The sequence below is a fragment of the Hemitrygon akajei genome, chromosome 6 (assembly GCF_048418815.1).
Source record: "Hemitrygon akajei chromosome 6, sHemAka1.3, whole genome shotgun sequence".
In the NCBI taxonomy this organism is placed as follows: Eukaryota; Metazoa; Chordata; class Chondrichthyes; order Myliobatiformes; family Dasyatidae; genus Hemitrygon; species Hemitrygon akajei.
The window spans coordinates 14,952,956-14,970,820 of NC_133129.1; the positions used below are offsets into that span (position 1 = coordinate 14,952,956).

The 17,865-nt window shown below is 36.8% G+C and overlaps 1 protein-coding gene across 4 annotated transcripts in view; it reads left to right on the top strand.

Annotated features, from left to right (window-relative positions):
• Positions 1-17,865, top strand: part of zfyve28 (zinc finger, FYVE domain containing 28) — a 177,379-nt gene that overhangs the window by 88,644 nt on the left and 70,870 nt on the right. For all 4 annotated transcript variants that reach the window (XM_073047944.1, XM_073047945.1, XM_073047947.1 and 1 more), the window contains one exon: positions 3,245-3,346. In XM_073047944.1, the coding sequence (XP_072904045.1) occupies positions 3,245-3,346 (102 nt within the window). The remainder of the gene's footprint in view (positions 1-3,244; positions 3,347-17,865) is intronic.

The window sequence follows — 17,865 nt, forward strand, 5'->3', positions numbered from 1 at the left end:
TTAGATGATAAACAGTTAACTTGAGCAGCATGCATTTAACTTGAACATCTACTGTAGCAAAAATGAATTGAATACAATTGAATTTGAGCAGATAGTTGGGAATATATAAAAACAAACAGTGTATATGTTTTGCAGTATGTTGAAAATATTCAACTTGGAGAAAGAGTTAATGATTAAGGTTGATATGAAATAGCACTTTTTCTTTGCCTATCAAAGAAAGATTCCTTTCTGCTAGTCATATTTTTGCATTCATCACAGCACTGAAGTTTTAAATTACCAGATGACATTGCTTTTTTTTTTACTGCAACTTTGCTAGAATTGTAGAGTAGATCTTGGACTTCAGCCCTAAAGACCACTCATAAATTGAACTAGATAGAATAATACAATAAAAATGGAGCATTTTCAGTCATTTCTGTCTTTGCCAGCTCTTTGAAGAAGGTATCCATTTTGATCCATTCCACTAATCTTCCATCTGTCCTGCAATTTTCCCTCCCTTGTGTGTATTTTCTTTCAAAAGTTCCCTTTCGGGCAACGCATTTCAATTTACCATAATTCATTGCATTATTTAAAATCTCTCCTTTTTTGTCAATTATCTTAAATCTGTGTGTCCATCCCATCCCACCTGCTGTTGAAGAGATTTTCTCTTTGAAAATCCCAAGCATTTGTTCTGGCAGGTTACCATTCTGGTGTGCAATACCATAAAGTTTCTCTGTTTCAGATCCTGGAATCCTATTCTTTTTAAAGAACAGTTACCATTTTGCACTTCTGCATTTAAAAAAGGCATGAATCAGCATGCATGTGATACTATATTTTGTTCTTCAGTGATTGCTTCTCCTGTTGTAGCCAAATTCTGATTTCATTAAGCACAGAACTAAACCACTGATTAATAATGAAATCCATTCAGTGAAAGCTCAGCTGCCTTAACACATACCCAGCTGGCAGTGTTTGAATTCTAGCTGTGTTGCAGGGAGCGTTCAGATCCCTTTGTATCTCACTTGTCATCAGTCAAGTACATTTTGTATATTTCCTTATGAACACCCAGTGTAGCTAATATTTTCTGAAAGTACCCTGATAGAAAATTGACAACCCAAATGTTTTGTGTCTGGATTTTGTGACTTGCCAAGTGGATTGTACTTGTTATAATAAGTGTGCTGAGGAGCCCTACTCTGAAACTTGACATGGTGAGGACTATATTATGTATTATGTACTTCTGTTAAGTTTACCATTTGGAACTTGTGAGCATGACCTGATGCCTAGTAACATTTTTAGACCATGAGACACAGGAGCAGAATTAGGCCATTCAGCCCATCATTCTGCTTCACCATTCCATCATGGCTGATCCCAGATCCCACTCAACCCCATACACCTGCCTTCTTGCCATTCCTTTGCCCTGACTGATCAGGAAACAATCACTTCCGTCTTAAGTATACCCACGGACTTGGCCTCCACCGCAGTCCGTGGCAGAGCATTCCACAAATTCACTAATCTCTGGCAAAAAAAATTCCTCCTTCTGTTCTAAAAGGTCACCCCTCAATTTTGAGGCTGTGTCCTCTAGTTCTGGACACCTCCACCATAGGAAACATCTCCTCCACATCCACCCAATGTAGTCCTTTCAATATTTCGTAAGTTTCAATGAGATTTAGATGACTAAAACAATGGTGACCAAGTTGATTGGTATTCAACAAGTATGTTTGTATTCTGTCTCCAATCATTTGTAATACTGATTGCCTGAAGTTCAATTTTGTAGCAGAAGGAGTGAATTCAGATGTTAGGGAGAGGGAAGATATTGGATTGAATCTTCCCAATATATAGTGGGTCTTTGAATCAGTTTGTAGATCTTCCTGATTCCCTTGAGCTAAGAATGCCCTCAGTCGTGGACAGTTAAGACACTGTGTGTCTACTCATGATGTGTTTATTGCCCCTTTTGACATTAATTAGAGATGGGGTCAGGCTGAGCTAAACAAATCCTCCAAAAACTGATTGCTTAGTTACAAATTGCCTGTTTCTTTAATGATCTGTGAAGTTTCTCGTTTGTTGAACAGTACAATTTACTAGATTCATTTTTTTGTGGAACTTGAGCGGAATTGAGGTGATTGGGAAAAGTGAAACTAAATCTGCTGAGTCATGTGTAATGTTTTATGAACAGCAGTTCTGATGAGGCTTGAATTTCTTCCAGCACCAGTTTTGTTGGATAATTTGTCCCTAATATTGGGACAAAATGACAAGGGTGACTACTCGGAGTTAAACCAGAGTTGTTCATTGGGCACCCTAAGGTGAAGAGTTTAAGGTGCCCAATCAAGAAAATAGTTGATAACAAACAGCTCCAATCCTTTAAGCAGTAATGCTAATAATGTACATGGCATCTCTGCCAACATGTGCGATGCATATTCATAAATATCTGTGCATGAAATGTTATGTCCAGACCAAGTGTCTGAACATGGCCTATAAATGTGTAGGCAAAATTTTGATTTTTATACAGAAATCATATCTGTAAATCAACTAATGATAAGGAATATAATTGAATATGGTTTGCAGCTTAAGCATTTTATATTAACATTTGTATTTTAAATTGCTGTGCCTAGATTTTCAAGGTTATCAGTATCCATCTATTTGAAGATCTTCTGCTATTTGAACAATTAGAGTGAATTAAACATGACACCAAATTCTTGTTCAAATTTATTTGCATAACCAGATTGTTCAGTATTTTTTTGCTTCCAGTTGAATGTATTATCGGAAAAATGTGTGGGAAGTATTAATTGGTAGAATTAACTTGTTTTTTTTAATTAGTTTTTTAAAATTAGTTTTTCAAAACATTTTACAAATTAAAAACCCCAAATCCCAATGAGGAACATTAATACAGTGCAAAATTAAGCATACAATAACAATATGCTACAAAGGAAGAGAATTAACAAAAAAGCACCTAAATTAAAGTCAAGTAAGCTTAGTATCCTCCCCAAGCCCCACAAGAATTAACTTGTTTAATAAAATGTGACATTCATTCAGATTTACTCTTGATTGTCAGCATTTGGCTAAGGTAATATCTGACAGGTGGTTAACTCTGCATTGTTGCAGGATGTGGCAGATGATACTTGCCTTAATCAGTCCATACTTGAATATTATACATTTAATTATAGGAAAAATGTGTTGGAAATATAAATTTATTGTATTGTTTAGGTACAATATGACATTTTGGAGTGTTCTTTAAATTATAATTATCATTCTTCTCTCCCAAAATATTTTGAAGTGGTTTATTGGTTTTCCCTGAGGGGCCTTTGAATTTAGAACGTAAGCCAGAGGATATGTCCGACCTATTTCGACCATTTCGTACCTTGCTGCAAAAAATAAGGTAGGTTAAACTACAACTTTAATTCTAATTAGTGATGTGTTGTTAAACATGGTATTGAAGAGCCCCAGTAAAGCAGGAGTCAATGGGTATGAAGGGGAAAGTATTCCACGAACTGGAGTTGTGCGTCTTGAGGAAGATGGTTGTGTTTGTTGCTAGATTAGGATTGCAGCCCTAAGACATTGCTGTGGGGAGCTTTCTAGCCCTGTGTATCATCCCAACATCAATACCTGTTCTGTCGACCTGTTATATCAACATGGGTATGATTGTATCAGTTTTAGATGCCAAAGGCTGTAACTTTGTATTTCAATGAAGATGCATTATGTAGCCGTTGTGTGCCCTAGTAGAAGGGGCAAATATCTGTGGCAGTAGAGCAGATATCATTCAAGTTAGCTACTTGGTCCTGGATGGTGTAAGCTTCTTGAATATAGCTGGAGCTGCAAGTGTTTAGTCATGTGAAGAGTATTTTCATCATACTCTTGATATGAAGTTTGTAAACGGTATGAGGAAAGTCCTTTACCTCAAGATACCCAGCATCTGACTTTGTCAGTGTGTTTGTCCAGGATGTTCATGTATCAGTTGTGTCATTCTTACTACTTTTTGCCTTTTCTGGCTGGTCTAGTTGCGTTAACACAAGAGCTTCTATAGATGCTGGAAATCCAGTCCTGATCAAGGGTCTCAGCCCAAAATGTCAACAGTTTATTCATTTCCAGAGATGCGGCCTAAACTGATGAGTTCCTCCAGTATTTTATGTGTGTTGCTCTGGTCTAGTTGAGTCTAGACCAGCACTGATTACTGATTGTCAAGCATTTTGCCATGGTAACACTACTGACAGGTGGTGAAACTCTCATTGTTACAGGATGTGGTGTACATGTTACTTGCTGTTTATCAGTCTATGCTTGAATTATCACCAGGTGGTGCTGCACATAGACATAGATGTCACTAGAGTTTCAAGGCAGACCACCACATCAGCAAGTTGGGAATGAGGCAATAATTATTGGCCTTGGCTGTGATGTCTGTAGAGAAAAATAAAAATCATTAAATTTTACTTTTAAATGGGAATTATCTAATTGAGAACAGAAACTTTTTAATAAACTTGGTCAGGAATCATATACACAGGAATAGGTCCTTAACTCCAAAGCTCAGGCTGTACTGTTCTGTATACTATTATGCAGCACTTGACCCAAGACATTCCATGCCTAGGTGATCTAAGTACACGCTCTAGATATTACTTAAATACAGTAAAGCCCTCTGCCTTCACCACTCAAGCAATGCATTTCCCAATTCCAATTTTTACACTGAATGGTAAGTGTATGGAACACAATGCTGGGATCTGTGGTAGAGGCATATACATTCAGTAGCCACTTTATAGATGCACCTTTTCAACTGCTCCTTAATGCAAATATCTAATCAGTCAATCATGTAGTTACTCAATGCAAAAAGCATGCAGACATGATTAAGAGGTTAATTTCTTGTTCAAACCAAACATAAGAATGGGGAAGAAATGTGATCTAAGTGACTTTGACCATGGAATGATTGTTGGTGCCAGACGAGGTGGTTTGATGCTGTCATCAAACATTGCACACATCATGGCACTATTCGCTATGGATTGCGTACTTGTTGGCATAATCACCCATGCCATTCTGGATATCTAGATTGTCTGTAATGTAAAGCCATAAATTTGAATGGTCTTTAAACAAAATGATTTCTTCATCATTGTTTCAGAATGCCGTCATGCCTAGCTTGTAATCGTCCCAGTCTCATTTTGCTTTAGTGTTCTAGTTAGCTTCAAAATGCCTTACAGATAAGCAATTTAAACTGATATTTTTATCATAGTTTTCCCCAGTGGTTGTGCATCCAACTGCAAAACACTTTCTTTGTCAGGTTATTCAAATATTTTGCTCTCAGGCTAATCCCATCTCCATTTGCTTTACCTTTCCCAATTTAGGCTAAATTTTGTTAGCAACAGTTTTTTTCAAAGAAGTGTTCTGTCAGGACTGACACTTTTTTTGTTGATTCGTTAATTAATTTATAGAAAGGCATGCTTTCAGTTGGGCATATCTCCACTTGAGAATGCACGTCAGGAAATCTCTGATATATTCAGCAGACAGAAAATCATGAGCTATCTCTTTCTGATGTGCTTTGCCAGCACCATCCATTTGTAAATTTGACACTGTCTTGCACAAGCAATTATAAATTGGACTTCACTCAGGCTTTTTAACCCATTTGTAGATGTGTTGCCTTTTTATTAAACCATTTGAATTCATCCCACATCTTCTGCATCTCCTCTTTGCTGATTTTGTTAACCTTTACACATGCTTTGAGATGTATGCTGTTTAAGGCTCTGGTAATTATTTGGTTTTGTAATTTTGCTTTAAAAATTGGTTTATTATTCTCATATACTAAAATACAATGGGAAGCTTGTCTTGCATATGTTTTTATACAGATCAAGTCAATACATAGTGCATTGCGTTATAATAAGGTAAAACAGTAATAATAGAGAATAAAGTGTAAAAGCTACCAAAAATAGAGCAGTGCAGGTAAATGTTAAAGTGCAAGATCGTTACAAGGTAGATTTAGGCCGAAAGTCCATCTTATTGTGTAGGAGGTCTGTTTGAGAGACTGGTAACAGTGGTATAGAAACTGTCCTTGAGCCTGGTGGTGCATGTTTTCAGGCTTTTGTATTTTCTGCCTGATGGGAGGGGGGAGATAAGAGAATGTCCAGAATAGCTGAGGTCTTTGATTATGTTGGCGAGAAGTGTAGACTGAGTCCACAAAGGAGAGGCTAGTTCCTGTGATGTGCTGAGCTGTGTCTACAACTCTCTGCAATTTCTTGTGGTCACATGCAGAGTAAAGTTATATTGCATCCAGACATAATGCTTTCTATGGTACATCGATTTAAAACTTGTGGAGAGTCAATGCAGACATGCCAGATTTCTTCAGCGTCCTGAGGAAGCAGAGGGGTTGTTGAGCTTTCTTGGCTGTGGCATCAGTGTGGTTAGAGCAGAATAGGCTATTGGTGATGTTCACACCTTGGAACTTGATGCTGTCAAACCTCTAAACTTTGATACCATTGATGTAGACAGGAGCATCATTTTCCTGAGTATCTGCACTACTTCCATCTGATGCATGTTTATTTTTACCAGAGAAAAAAAAACTGAAGTGGTAAAACATTTTTTTCCCTTTTTGGTGATAGCACATGTCTGCATTAATCTCAGTGGCTGTCCAGACAACCCAAAGGCTCTTAATTGGCAAATCATAACCATTTTCAATTCTAAACACCACCCTTAATTTTCATAGTTGAGTCTCCACCATCGACATCATGTAGATCACCATTATCCAGTAATTCAGTTGGATCAGTTACATAAATACTGTGGTTACAAGAGCTGTTCAGAGCTCAAGTGACTTGCTACCCTAAAGAATATTTCCACAGGTCAGGAGCATTTGCACAGGTTCAGGTCTGCACTTACCTGAATCAGGGCAGCTTTAATAGCTCTCTGTTTCATAGTTTAATGCCATCCAGAACCAACCAGCCTGTTTGACTGATGACATGTCAACCACCCTAAATGTTCATTTCTTTGACCACCAGAGCATAGTGGCAGTGGTAAGTGCCATTTAACCAGTGCATTTCAGTTGTTCATTTTGGTTGCTTTTGAATAGCACCTCAGCATTATTATCAATTAATTCTGGGTCATTACTTATCACTTTGTCTACTATTAGCTGTCCTCTTCTGGCAATATTGCTCATGACAAAGAACGTACAAACTCCTTACAGGCAGTGATGACGTGTATTCTTGTTTTCCAATGTTTTTATTAGTTTCTGTATAGAAGAATAGAGTACAAGAAAGTGTATATAAAAGGTCAAAAAAGCTTTTTAAAAAAACTACCAATTACATTATATCTGTTCATAATAACAATCACATTACAGGTAGCCCCCGTTTTTCGAACGTTCGCTTTACGACAGCTCACTGTTAAGAAAGACCTACGTTAGAATCTGTTTTCGCTAACCAAAGAGGATGTTCACTTTTACAAAAAAAAGACACCCACTTTATATGTGTGTTTACCCGGAGAAAGACTACCATGACCGTGAAGCCTTGTGCATGCGTGTATGTGTGTGTACGTGTACGTATGTATGTGTGTACGTGCGTAGGTGTGTACATGCACATGCGTGTACATGTCGATCTTTTTTTCTCTCTGCAAATCGATTTTGGCTTGCTGTCTTCCCGATTTTGATAAGTGAAACTACACCATACATCCAATATTTCTACTTTATATAGGCTGTATATTTATCATATCATTCCTGCTTTTACTATATGTTAGTGTTATTTTAGGTTTTATGTGTTATTTGTCATGATTTGGTAGGTTATTTTTTGGGTCTGAGAAAGCTCAAATTTTTCCCATATAAATTACAGGTTTCCCCCACTATTCGAAGGTAGAGCGTTCCCATGAAATGGTTTGTAAGCCAGAATGTCGTAAAGTGAAGAAGCAATTACCATTTATTTATATGGGAAAAATTTGTGAGCATTCCCAGACCCAAAAGATAACCTACCAAGTCATGCCAAATAACTCATAAAACCTAAAATAACAGGAACAAATAGTAAAAGCAGGAATGATCTGATAAATACACAGCCTATATAAAGTAATTATTTCAGCAATGTCCACCGTAGCGAAAATCTCACGCAAGTGCTCTCAACAGAAAGACTCAGCGCAAGCGCTCTTGGTCACACTCGTGGCAGAAACAGTCGGCGCAAGCACTCTTGGCAGAAACACACGGCGCAAGCGCTCTCAGCAGAAACACTCTTTCCAGTAATCTTTAAGCTATGAAGCTGCCAAATGATACCAAATAACACATAAAAATACACAGCCTATATAAAGTAGAAATAACGTACATCCAGTGTAGTTTCACTTGCCAGAATCGGGAAGACAGTGAGCACACTGATGATGGTGTGTTAGGCTGAGACATCGGAGGTTGGAGTGATGGGAGACTGGGGTGTCATCTCATCGTCGTCTGTTTCCATCAGGGCAAGCAGGTCACCTTCTTCTATATCTGCCTGCCTCAATGTCGAAGGTTGAGTTTCGTCGTCTGCTGTGGCTGATATGGAAGGCTTTGAAAAACGACAGTATGCTTGACTGCTTAGCCTCGCGCATTTTTCTATCATACAGTTCTTGGTAAGCACTCAAACCATTCTGCAAATATGCCCTAAACCTACATACCCTTTCAAAATTAAAGTCATATTTTCCTGCAATCATTGCAGCGTTGCCAATCGCAGCAAAAATTTCACACAATTGCTTCACGTTCAGTTCCTGAACGACTCCACTTTCGGGCTGTTCGCTACTGCGTTCGGTTTCAATTGTTATCCTTTCCTCTTCAACAGCTCTTCATCTGTCAGTTCTTGGTCATGGGATGACAAAACCTCTTCAACATCATCTTCATCAACTTCCACAAACCCTTAGCCAAATTCACTATGTCCTTCCTTCGTTCACCAAAATCGAAACGCTTAATTATGTCTAGTGTTACACTGTGTAGCACCCTTACGCGCTCTTTTAGGCTTTTCCGATACCTTAGAACTCATCTTGCTAACGGATGCACAAAATAAATCGACATAAAGCACAGATGCTTACAGACACATATTTAAGCAATGCCGGCTGGAATGCAGTTCCGGGGGAGGAGCTTGGCTGCTTGGGGTGCGCGCTGCCTTTTTTTGTGCGCTACCTTTTATTGCGCGCTGCCTTTTATTCCGCGCTGCCTTTTTTCATAACAGTGAAAACACCTTCTGTTAGCGAAAACAGGTAATGTAGGTCTTTCGTAATAGCGAGGAGTCGTAAAGCAAATGTTCGAAAAATGGGGACACCTGTAATGGTAACTGCTTCTTTGCTTTACGCCATTTCGGCTTACAAACGGTTTCATTGGAACACTCTACCTTCGGATAGCAGGGGAAACCTGTACTCCGTATTCATATAAGTCAATCAATAGTTATATTGAACTATACTAATTTATTACAAAAAAAAGAATCTAACCCCAACCAAGACCGAAGCTGTTCATTAAGGAGAAAAGAGGGTAAAATACCTTCTCATATAATAAAAATTAATAATAGCCAACATCTGAGTTTAAACAACAAATTGAAGGTTTTGAAAATAATTCAGAAAGGGTCCCCACAATGTTTGAAAGTCTTGACGAGATTCAGAAATTGAACAACGAATCTTTTCTAAATCTAAACATGACGTAATGTTGCATAACCATTGAGCATGAGTAGGAGGAAAAACATCTTTCCATTTAAACAAAAGCATCCTCCTAGCCATAAGAGAGCTAAAGGCCAAGATATGTAAATCAGATGCCTTCAGCTTAATATCTTGTCCTGCAACAATACCAGATAGGGCCATCAGAGGGTTAGGCTTAAAACTGACTTTAACAAGTAAGGGAAATGTTTGAAAAACTTCCTTCCAATATTTTTCAAGATTTGGACAAGTCTAAAACATAGGAATTAATGATGCTTCTGCATTATTACATCTGTCACAGTAGGGAGATATATCCTTAGTCATATGAGCTCAATGTACCACCTTAAATTGTATGAGGGAATGACGTGCACATAGTGATTGAAATATTAACCAGTTTAAAAATTTCATTCCAAGTTTCCTCAGATACTGATGTCTTCAAATCTTGTTCCCAGAGATTCTGAATTTTGTCTGAAGGAACATTCCTCGTCTCCAGTAACATATCATAAATATTAGATATTGAACCATTATGAAAAGGGGTCAAACTAAAAATTACGTCTAGTAAGTTCTTATCTGAGCTTATAGGGAATGTACATAATTGAAATCTTAAAAAGTCTCTGATTTGTAAATATCTAAAAAAGTGAGTTTTGGGTAAACTATATCTAGCTGACAATAGCTCAAATGAGAAGAGGTTTCTTCCAGCAAACAGATCCCAAAAACATTTAATACCCAACCTGTCCCATTCTTCAAAAACTAAATCAGTCTTGGAGGGTTTAAAAGAAAATTAGAATAATTGGGACTTGAAAGGGAAAATCTCAATAAACCGAAGTGTTTTCTAAATTGTATCCAGATCCTCAGAGTATGTTTAACTATTAAATTATCAGTTGGTTTACTTACAGATAAAGGAAGTGAGGATCCAAGAAGAGAAATAATAGAAAATTTATCAACAGAGTTAGTTTCTAAAGTAACCCATACTGGACAGTCTACATGATTAATATAATATAGCTAAAATGTAAGATATCGTATATTAACTGCCCATTAATAAAACCTAAAAGGTTAAACCTCAAGACTTTTTAGATTTTTGAAAATGAATTTTATTTAAACGAGAATGTTTATTTTTCCATGTATAAGAGGATAAAATAGAATCAAGAGAGTCAAAAAAGGTTTTAGGAATAAAAATGGGTCAAGCCTGAAAAGGATATATAAATTTAGGTAGAATATTCATTTTAATAGAATTAATTCGTCCAATCAACGATATTGAAAGGGGTGACCAATTTAATGATATTCTTTTTACATGATTCAATAAAGTAAGAAAGTTTTCTTTAAATAGGTGTTTGTAATTCTTAGTAACTGTTACACCCAAGTAAGTAAATTGATTCCTTACAACTTTAAAAAGGGAGATTAGTATTAATTGATACCTAATTATTTAAAGGAAATAACTCACTCTTAAGTAGGTTCAATTTATATCCTGAGGACTGGCTAAAACGGGAGAGTAAAGAAAGTACGCAAGGTAAAGAGGTCTCAGCATTAGAGATGAGCAGCAATGTATCAGCGTAAATTGAAATTTTGTGAGTAATACGCTCCTTAAAATACCACTGATATCATCAGATTCTTGAAAAGCAATGGCAAGAGGTTCTAAAGCTAGATCAAAGAGCAAAGGGCTCAACGGACAGCCTTGTCTAGTTCCGCGATGAAGTTTAAATAGTTTGGAATTTTGAAAATTAGTAGCAACCCCGGCAGAAGAAGATAGATAAAGTAATTTAATCCATTGAATAAAATCTGGTCCAAAATTAAATTTTTCTGAGGTTTTAAATAAATAATTCCATTCAACCTGATCAAAGGCCTTCTCAGCATCTAAGGATATCACACATTCCGACATCTCCTGGGAGGGAGAGTAAATAACATTTAATAGATGGCATATATTAAAATGGGAATGTCGGTTTTTAATAAATCCAGTCTGATCATCAGAAATAATAGAAGGTAGAATATTTTCAATCCTACGAGCCAGAACTTTAGAAAGGATTTTAGTATCAACGTTGAGTAATGAAATTGGCCTATATGAAGAGTGCTCAGTTGGGTCTTCTTTAGGATAAGCTGAATAGAGGCTTCATAGAATGATTGAGGCAAGCTACCCAATTTGAAAGAATCCAAAAAGACTTAAGTGCAACTGGGGTATAATTAATGAAGAAAAAGCCTTATAAAATTCTCCAGAAAATCCATCTGGACCCGGAGCCTTCCCTGAATGTAGTGAACGTTTAGCTCTGGCAATTTCCTCATGAGAAATGGGTTGATTCATCTGTTTACAATTATCTGCAGATAGTGCAGGAATATTTAATTGATCTAGAAAATTATTCATTACAGTATTATCTTTAGGGGAATCAGAACTATAAAGTTTAGAATAGAAGTCTCTAAAGGTATCATTTATTTCAGAGTGATCAGTTGTCCTATCACGATTAGTTTTTCAAAGTTCTTTAATTTGTCGTTTAACTACAGAAGTTTTTAATTGGTTGGCCAATACTTTGTCTGATTTATCTCCGTGAATGTAAAATTGAGTTTCATCTTTAAGAAGTTGAGTTTCAATTGGATATGTTAACAGAAGATCATATTTAGTTTTAACTTCAGCAGGTCTTTGATATAAAACAGGATCTGGAGCTATAGCATATTTTTGATCTGATTGTTTCAATTGATTGGCTAATTCTATTCTTTCTTTATTAGCTTTATTCTTAACGCTTGCAGTATAAGAAATAATTTGTTCTCTAATATAGGCCTTGAAAGTATCCCATACAGTAAGATTAGAAGTCTCTTCCTTTTTATTCTCTTCCAAAAACAAAATAATATGCCTATCTAGAAATTTTAAAAATTCCTTATCAGATAACAAAGTTGTATTGAAATGCGAAATTTAAAGATAGAAATACAGGAGCATGATCTGAAACAGCAATCTCTTCATAGTCACAGGAACGAACTGATGAAATAATTTGACTATCAATTAAAAAAATCAATTCTGGAATATGTACATGGGGGGGAAAAAATGAGTATCCCCTATCTAAAGGATGTAGGAAATGCCAAACATCAACAATACCACATTTCAATAAAAAAGATTGAATAAACAAAGCTGATTTGTTAAGAGATGCTGGTTTAGAAGATAATCAGTCTAAAATTGGGTCTAGCCAGCAGTTAAAATCTCCTCCCATCACCAAAGAATAAAGATCTGGTAGAAGATCCGGTAGAAATGAAAAAAAAAACACTCAAAGAATCCTGGATCATCTACATTGGAGGCATACACATTGGCAAATACTATTAATTTATTATCTGGTTTTCCTGAAACTATAACAAAACGTCCATTAGTGTCAGACACTACTTTATGTTGGACAAAGGAAAGTGTATTATCTATAAGAATCGAAACTCCTCTAGATTAGGCCTGAAAAGACGAATGAAAACAAAGTCTGTTCCAACGGCTAAAAAACATAGATTATCACATTTGCGTATGTGAGTTTCTTGTTTTTAAAAAAGAAACTAATAGGGATCTTAAATTTCCTAATATAAGCAAAAATCTTATTACGTTTGACAGGGTGATTTAACCTTTCACTTTAAAACTGAGTAGATTAATAGTTTGGTCCATTTTTAGAATAATTTAAAGGAAGGGTTAAAATGCAAGTTAAAACCAGTCCATAAACCTTGAGAAATGGTAACCAAGCAACAAGTTGGCTGAAACAAAATTCAAAAACAGCTTCTGAGAAAAAAACCATCCCACCTCCCAAAGAAAGAATATCGACCAATAGAAAGCCAGCATCTACAACTACCCCCCCCCCCCCCCCAGAAAAACCTGGTGATCGCTGCAATTAGTTTCAGGTTGTTTATATTCCAACCTAGACTAAACAATATCCAAACAAGAAATTCAATTCTCGTATATCAAAAATTCAGTATTAAAAAAAATACAAAAGGAAATTAGTTACAATGGTTTACCAAAAGTAAAACATACCATTATTCATACAGAAAGACATTAAACGTTTAATATTATATCTTCATGAAAAAACAGGCTAAGCAGTTAGCTTTCAAATTTAAAAAAAAATCTTTATGCTTCAGCATTCAAATGAAAGCATTTGAAGGGTCCATCTTTAATGAGATTCTCAGTCAAACTAGGTAGCCAAGGGACGGGTTAACCCTTGATAGAAAAATTCCAACAAAGCTTGTTTAAACTTAGCACATTCCTGCATAACCTCAAGCAAATAGTCTTTGAGAATCTTAATATTCCACCCTATAACGAATCATGCCCTTTCAAGATTTGTGAATTAAAAGTTTCTCATTTAATCTTGTGTTTTCATGTAAAGACAAACTAAGCAGCTAGCCTTCGGATTTTAAAAACCTTTGTGTTTCAGCAATCGACCAAAACCATTGGAAAGAACTGTTTTTAAGTGTGATTCTGAGACGAGCTGGATAACGAAGGGAGTGTTTAAAACCCTTGTTAAAAAATTCGGACATAACTTCTTTGAACTTTTTATTACGGATTATTATGGATTATTACGGATCTTGGTCTATCTCTGTTAGGAGATCTAAACACAGGGGACCTGTGAGCTCGATCAATCAAAGGCAAAGACACCAGAATTTCCGGAAATAATTCTTGCAGAAAGTTTGCAAAAAATTCCATAGGATGATTACTTTCAATTAATTCTTCGAGACCCAGAACCCGTAGGTTGTTCCTTCTACTTCTATTTTCTATGTTGATAATCTTCTGTCTTAACTTTTCGTTAGACTTTGATTGCTTTTCACAAAGCTTTTGCAGTTCATCCACTTCCGTTTCCAGAGACGCCAACATTGCTTCATTATTTTACATATGTTTATCGTGTTCATTAAGAGTTTGCCGAATAGAATCCAATTTACCATCTATTTGTTTAAATTCAGAACTGAATTGTTGAAACTTCTCAGAGGCTTCTCATGTATGACTTTGCAGCAAATCCATAATAGAATCCAAAGAAGCAGGGGGATCATCCTTTTTAGTACCTCTGCCACCCCTTGATGTAGCCATAATGAAAAAATATCACACTTAAAAAGGAAGTTTCAAGACAGGTTGGAAATAGTAAGATAATTAGAGTTGGAGCAATGGGAGATTGGTGCTACTCCATCAGCCACCACCAGGAAATCTTGTGATGACGGGTATTGAGCTCTGATCATGATTGCTGGCACTGTGTAGCATTAGGCTGGCCTCTCTGCTACTGTGCGACCCCATGAATTTAATAATCCATGTTGGCTCTCCAATGAGCATAAACTTCTCTGCAAGTACTCAGTCATACTGGCTTTGATTATGAATTCCATTAACTCAACACAATTCCAGTCCAGTTCAGATAAATTGATTAATAATTGTCTTTGCAATTCTACAAATTTATGACATTGGAGTTGAGCTTTACCAGTATATACTAGATAAACAGTTATACAAGACCAAAAGACATGGGCACAGAATTAGGTCATTTGGCATTAAGTTTTATCCTTTCTATCATAATCGCAAAAAATATGAAATCAAATTCAGTCTGGAGAATTCCTTTCCAAATAAATGAAGATGATGATTAAACAACAGCAATGTCCTTTTATGTTATTATGAGGGTGGCATGGTAGCGTAGTGTTTGGCACAGCACTTCACAGTGCAGGCAATCAGGGTTCAATTCCCAACACCGTACGTCTCCTTGTGACTGCGTGGGTTTCCTTCAGTTGCTCTGTTTTTTTCCACCGTCCAAAGATCTACCGGTTAGTAGGTTAATTGATCACTTTAAATCGTCCCATGAATAGGCTTGGGTTAAATCAGCTGGTTGCTGTGCAGTGTGGCTCGAAGGGCCACACTGTATCTCTGAGTAAATAAAATTCAGGCCTTGTAAAACAAGAGAAAATCTGCAGATGCTGGAAATCTGGAACAACTCACAAGATGCTGGAGGAATTTAGTGGATCAGACAACAACTATTTCATTCATACATTCTGTATTTTGTTTATCTGCAGAATTTAGGGGAGAAGCTTTGTAGGTATAATTCAGGCATTTTCTAATAAAACTTTCCATTTTGTTTTGCATTTTATTGCCTATTGGTTATTTTATTCTTCCTCAGGATCTCTTTGTTTCTTTTATGCCTGTTTTTCACTTGCACACAAATCCTTTTAACTTTGTTATATCTTGCCTCAAGATTATGCAGGTTTATTTGTTGAGAAGTGCTTTGTCCTCTCATATGTATGTTTTGGTTCTTGTATGTTCATTTCTGTGGATACTTTTCACTATTCATCTCTAGTTTTACAGTATCAGTTTTGTTGTAATATGCATCATTATTTATTACTCCCTACTATTACCTAGCCAACCAGTGGTGTAGTGGCATCCACATGGACTTCGAAGCGAGTAGTCCCAGGTTTGAATCTGGCCGGCTCTTTCTGTGCTGGGTTGAGTATGAACTAGCAACTCAGCAAAAACAGACAAAATGCTAAAGAAACGTCCAGGGTGCCACTCAATGTGCATGGCATGAAAAGGAACAAATACTATTACCTGCCCTTTTGTTCCCACAATATTGCTCAAGACATAGTCCAATAATTCAACAAATTTGCCAAATTCTGATGAGAATACCACTCTTTCATTGCTCTCGGTCCTGTACATTGAAATTCAGCGTCTCAGAGGACCTATCCTGGACCCACCATAATGATGCAGATTTGGTGTGTTACAAAAGACTCTAGCAAAGTTTACAGATGTACCCTGGTGAGCATTCTGATTGGTTGCATCACAATTTGGTATGGAAATGCCAGTTCACAGTATTAAGAGGCTTCAGAGGAGTGAAGACTCAGCCAGCTCCATCATGGGCACAAGCCTTTTGAAGACAACTTCAAAAGATGGTGCCTCAAGAAGGTAGCATCTATCATTAAGGACCCTTGCCATCCAAATTCAGATTTAATGTCACTGGTATATGTTGTGAAATTTGTTAACTTTGTGGCACCAGTACAATGCAGAACATGGCAAATATAGAGGAAAAAAAACTGAATTACATGTATATAATGAGAATAGGGTATGTCCTGGGTGCTGGGGGTCTTGCTGATGGAAGTGGCTTTTCTGAGGCACTGCTCCTTGAAGATGTTTTGGATACTATGGAGGCTAGTGCCCATAATGGAGCTAACTAATTTTATAATTCTCATTAATACATCAGGGAGGAGGCACAGGAGCCTGAGTACCCACCCTCTCTGAGGAACAGCTGCTTCCCCTCTTCATCAGATTTCTGAACCGATGAACACTACCTTGCTATTCCTCTTTTGAACTATTTAATTTTGTAACTATAGTAATTTGTTGTGCCTGCACTTTACAGCTGTCGTAAAGCTTTAGACTTTAGACTTGAGCTCTTGAGCTCTGATTTTAAAAAAAATCCTTGGGAATAGCTTGTGAGTTCTTCCCCAGCTATTAATTCCAAATTCTTTGTAATCCCCAATGGATCTGCCATTCTTTGATGTTAATTAGTTTCTTCTTATAGGTCCTGCGCTACCTTCAACACCTCCTTTTCAAGCATCTGTTTGTTTTGCATTTCCTTATTCTGTTTCTATTGGCTCCCCATGGCCCAATGAAGTGCTGTGCTTTCTTTGCTCTTGTAAACACACACAGCAGTTGTATTCTCAGCCATTAACATAAACCTTTCAAGCTTGATGGCATGGTTGTTCAGAGGAATCAGTTGAAATTACATTATAGTTATTCTCTTGGGTTGTTAAAATCATGCTGCTTTTGAAACTTCCAGCACAAATTAAATATGGTTGCTGGTGGTAGGTGTTTGTTCTGTAGTTGCTTTTTAATCAGGAAATCGCTGGAGTGAATGAATCCAAGTGAGTTTTTTGTCTACAGTGCAAAGGTTTAATGTTATTCCTTTATTAAATATCATGCAATATACACTCAGTAGCCACTTCATTAGGTACATGAGTGGAACCCATTATGGTCTGCTACTGTAGCCTATCCACTTCAAGATTCGACCTGTGCATTCAGAAGTCCTCTGCACACCACTGTTGTAATGCATGTTTATTTGATTCACCATCACCCTCTTGTCAGCTTGTACCAATCTGGCCATTCTCCTCTGACCTCTGTCATTAACAAGGTGTTTTTGCCCACAGAACTGCCAGTTACTGGATTTTTTTTTTCATTTTTCACACCGTTCTCTAAGACTGGTGTGCTTGTAAATCCCAGGAGATCAGCAGTTTCTGAGATACTTATCCAATCATTATTCCGCAGTCAAAGTCATTTAGATCACATTTCTTCCTCATTCTAATGTTTGGTCTGAGCAACAATTGAACCGATTGACCATGTCTGCATGTTTTTGT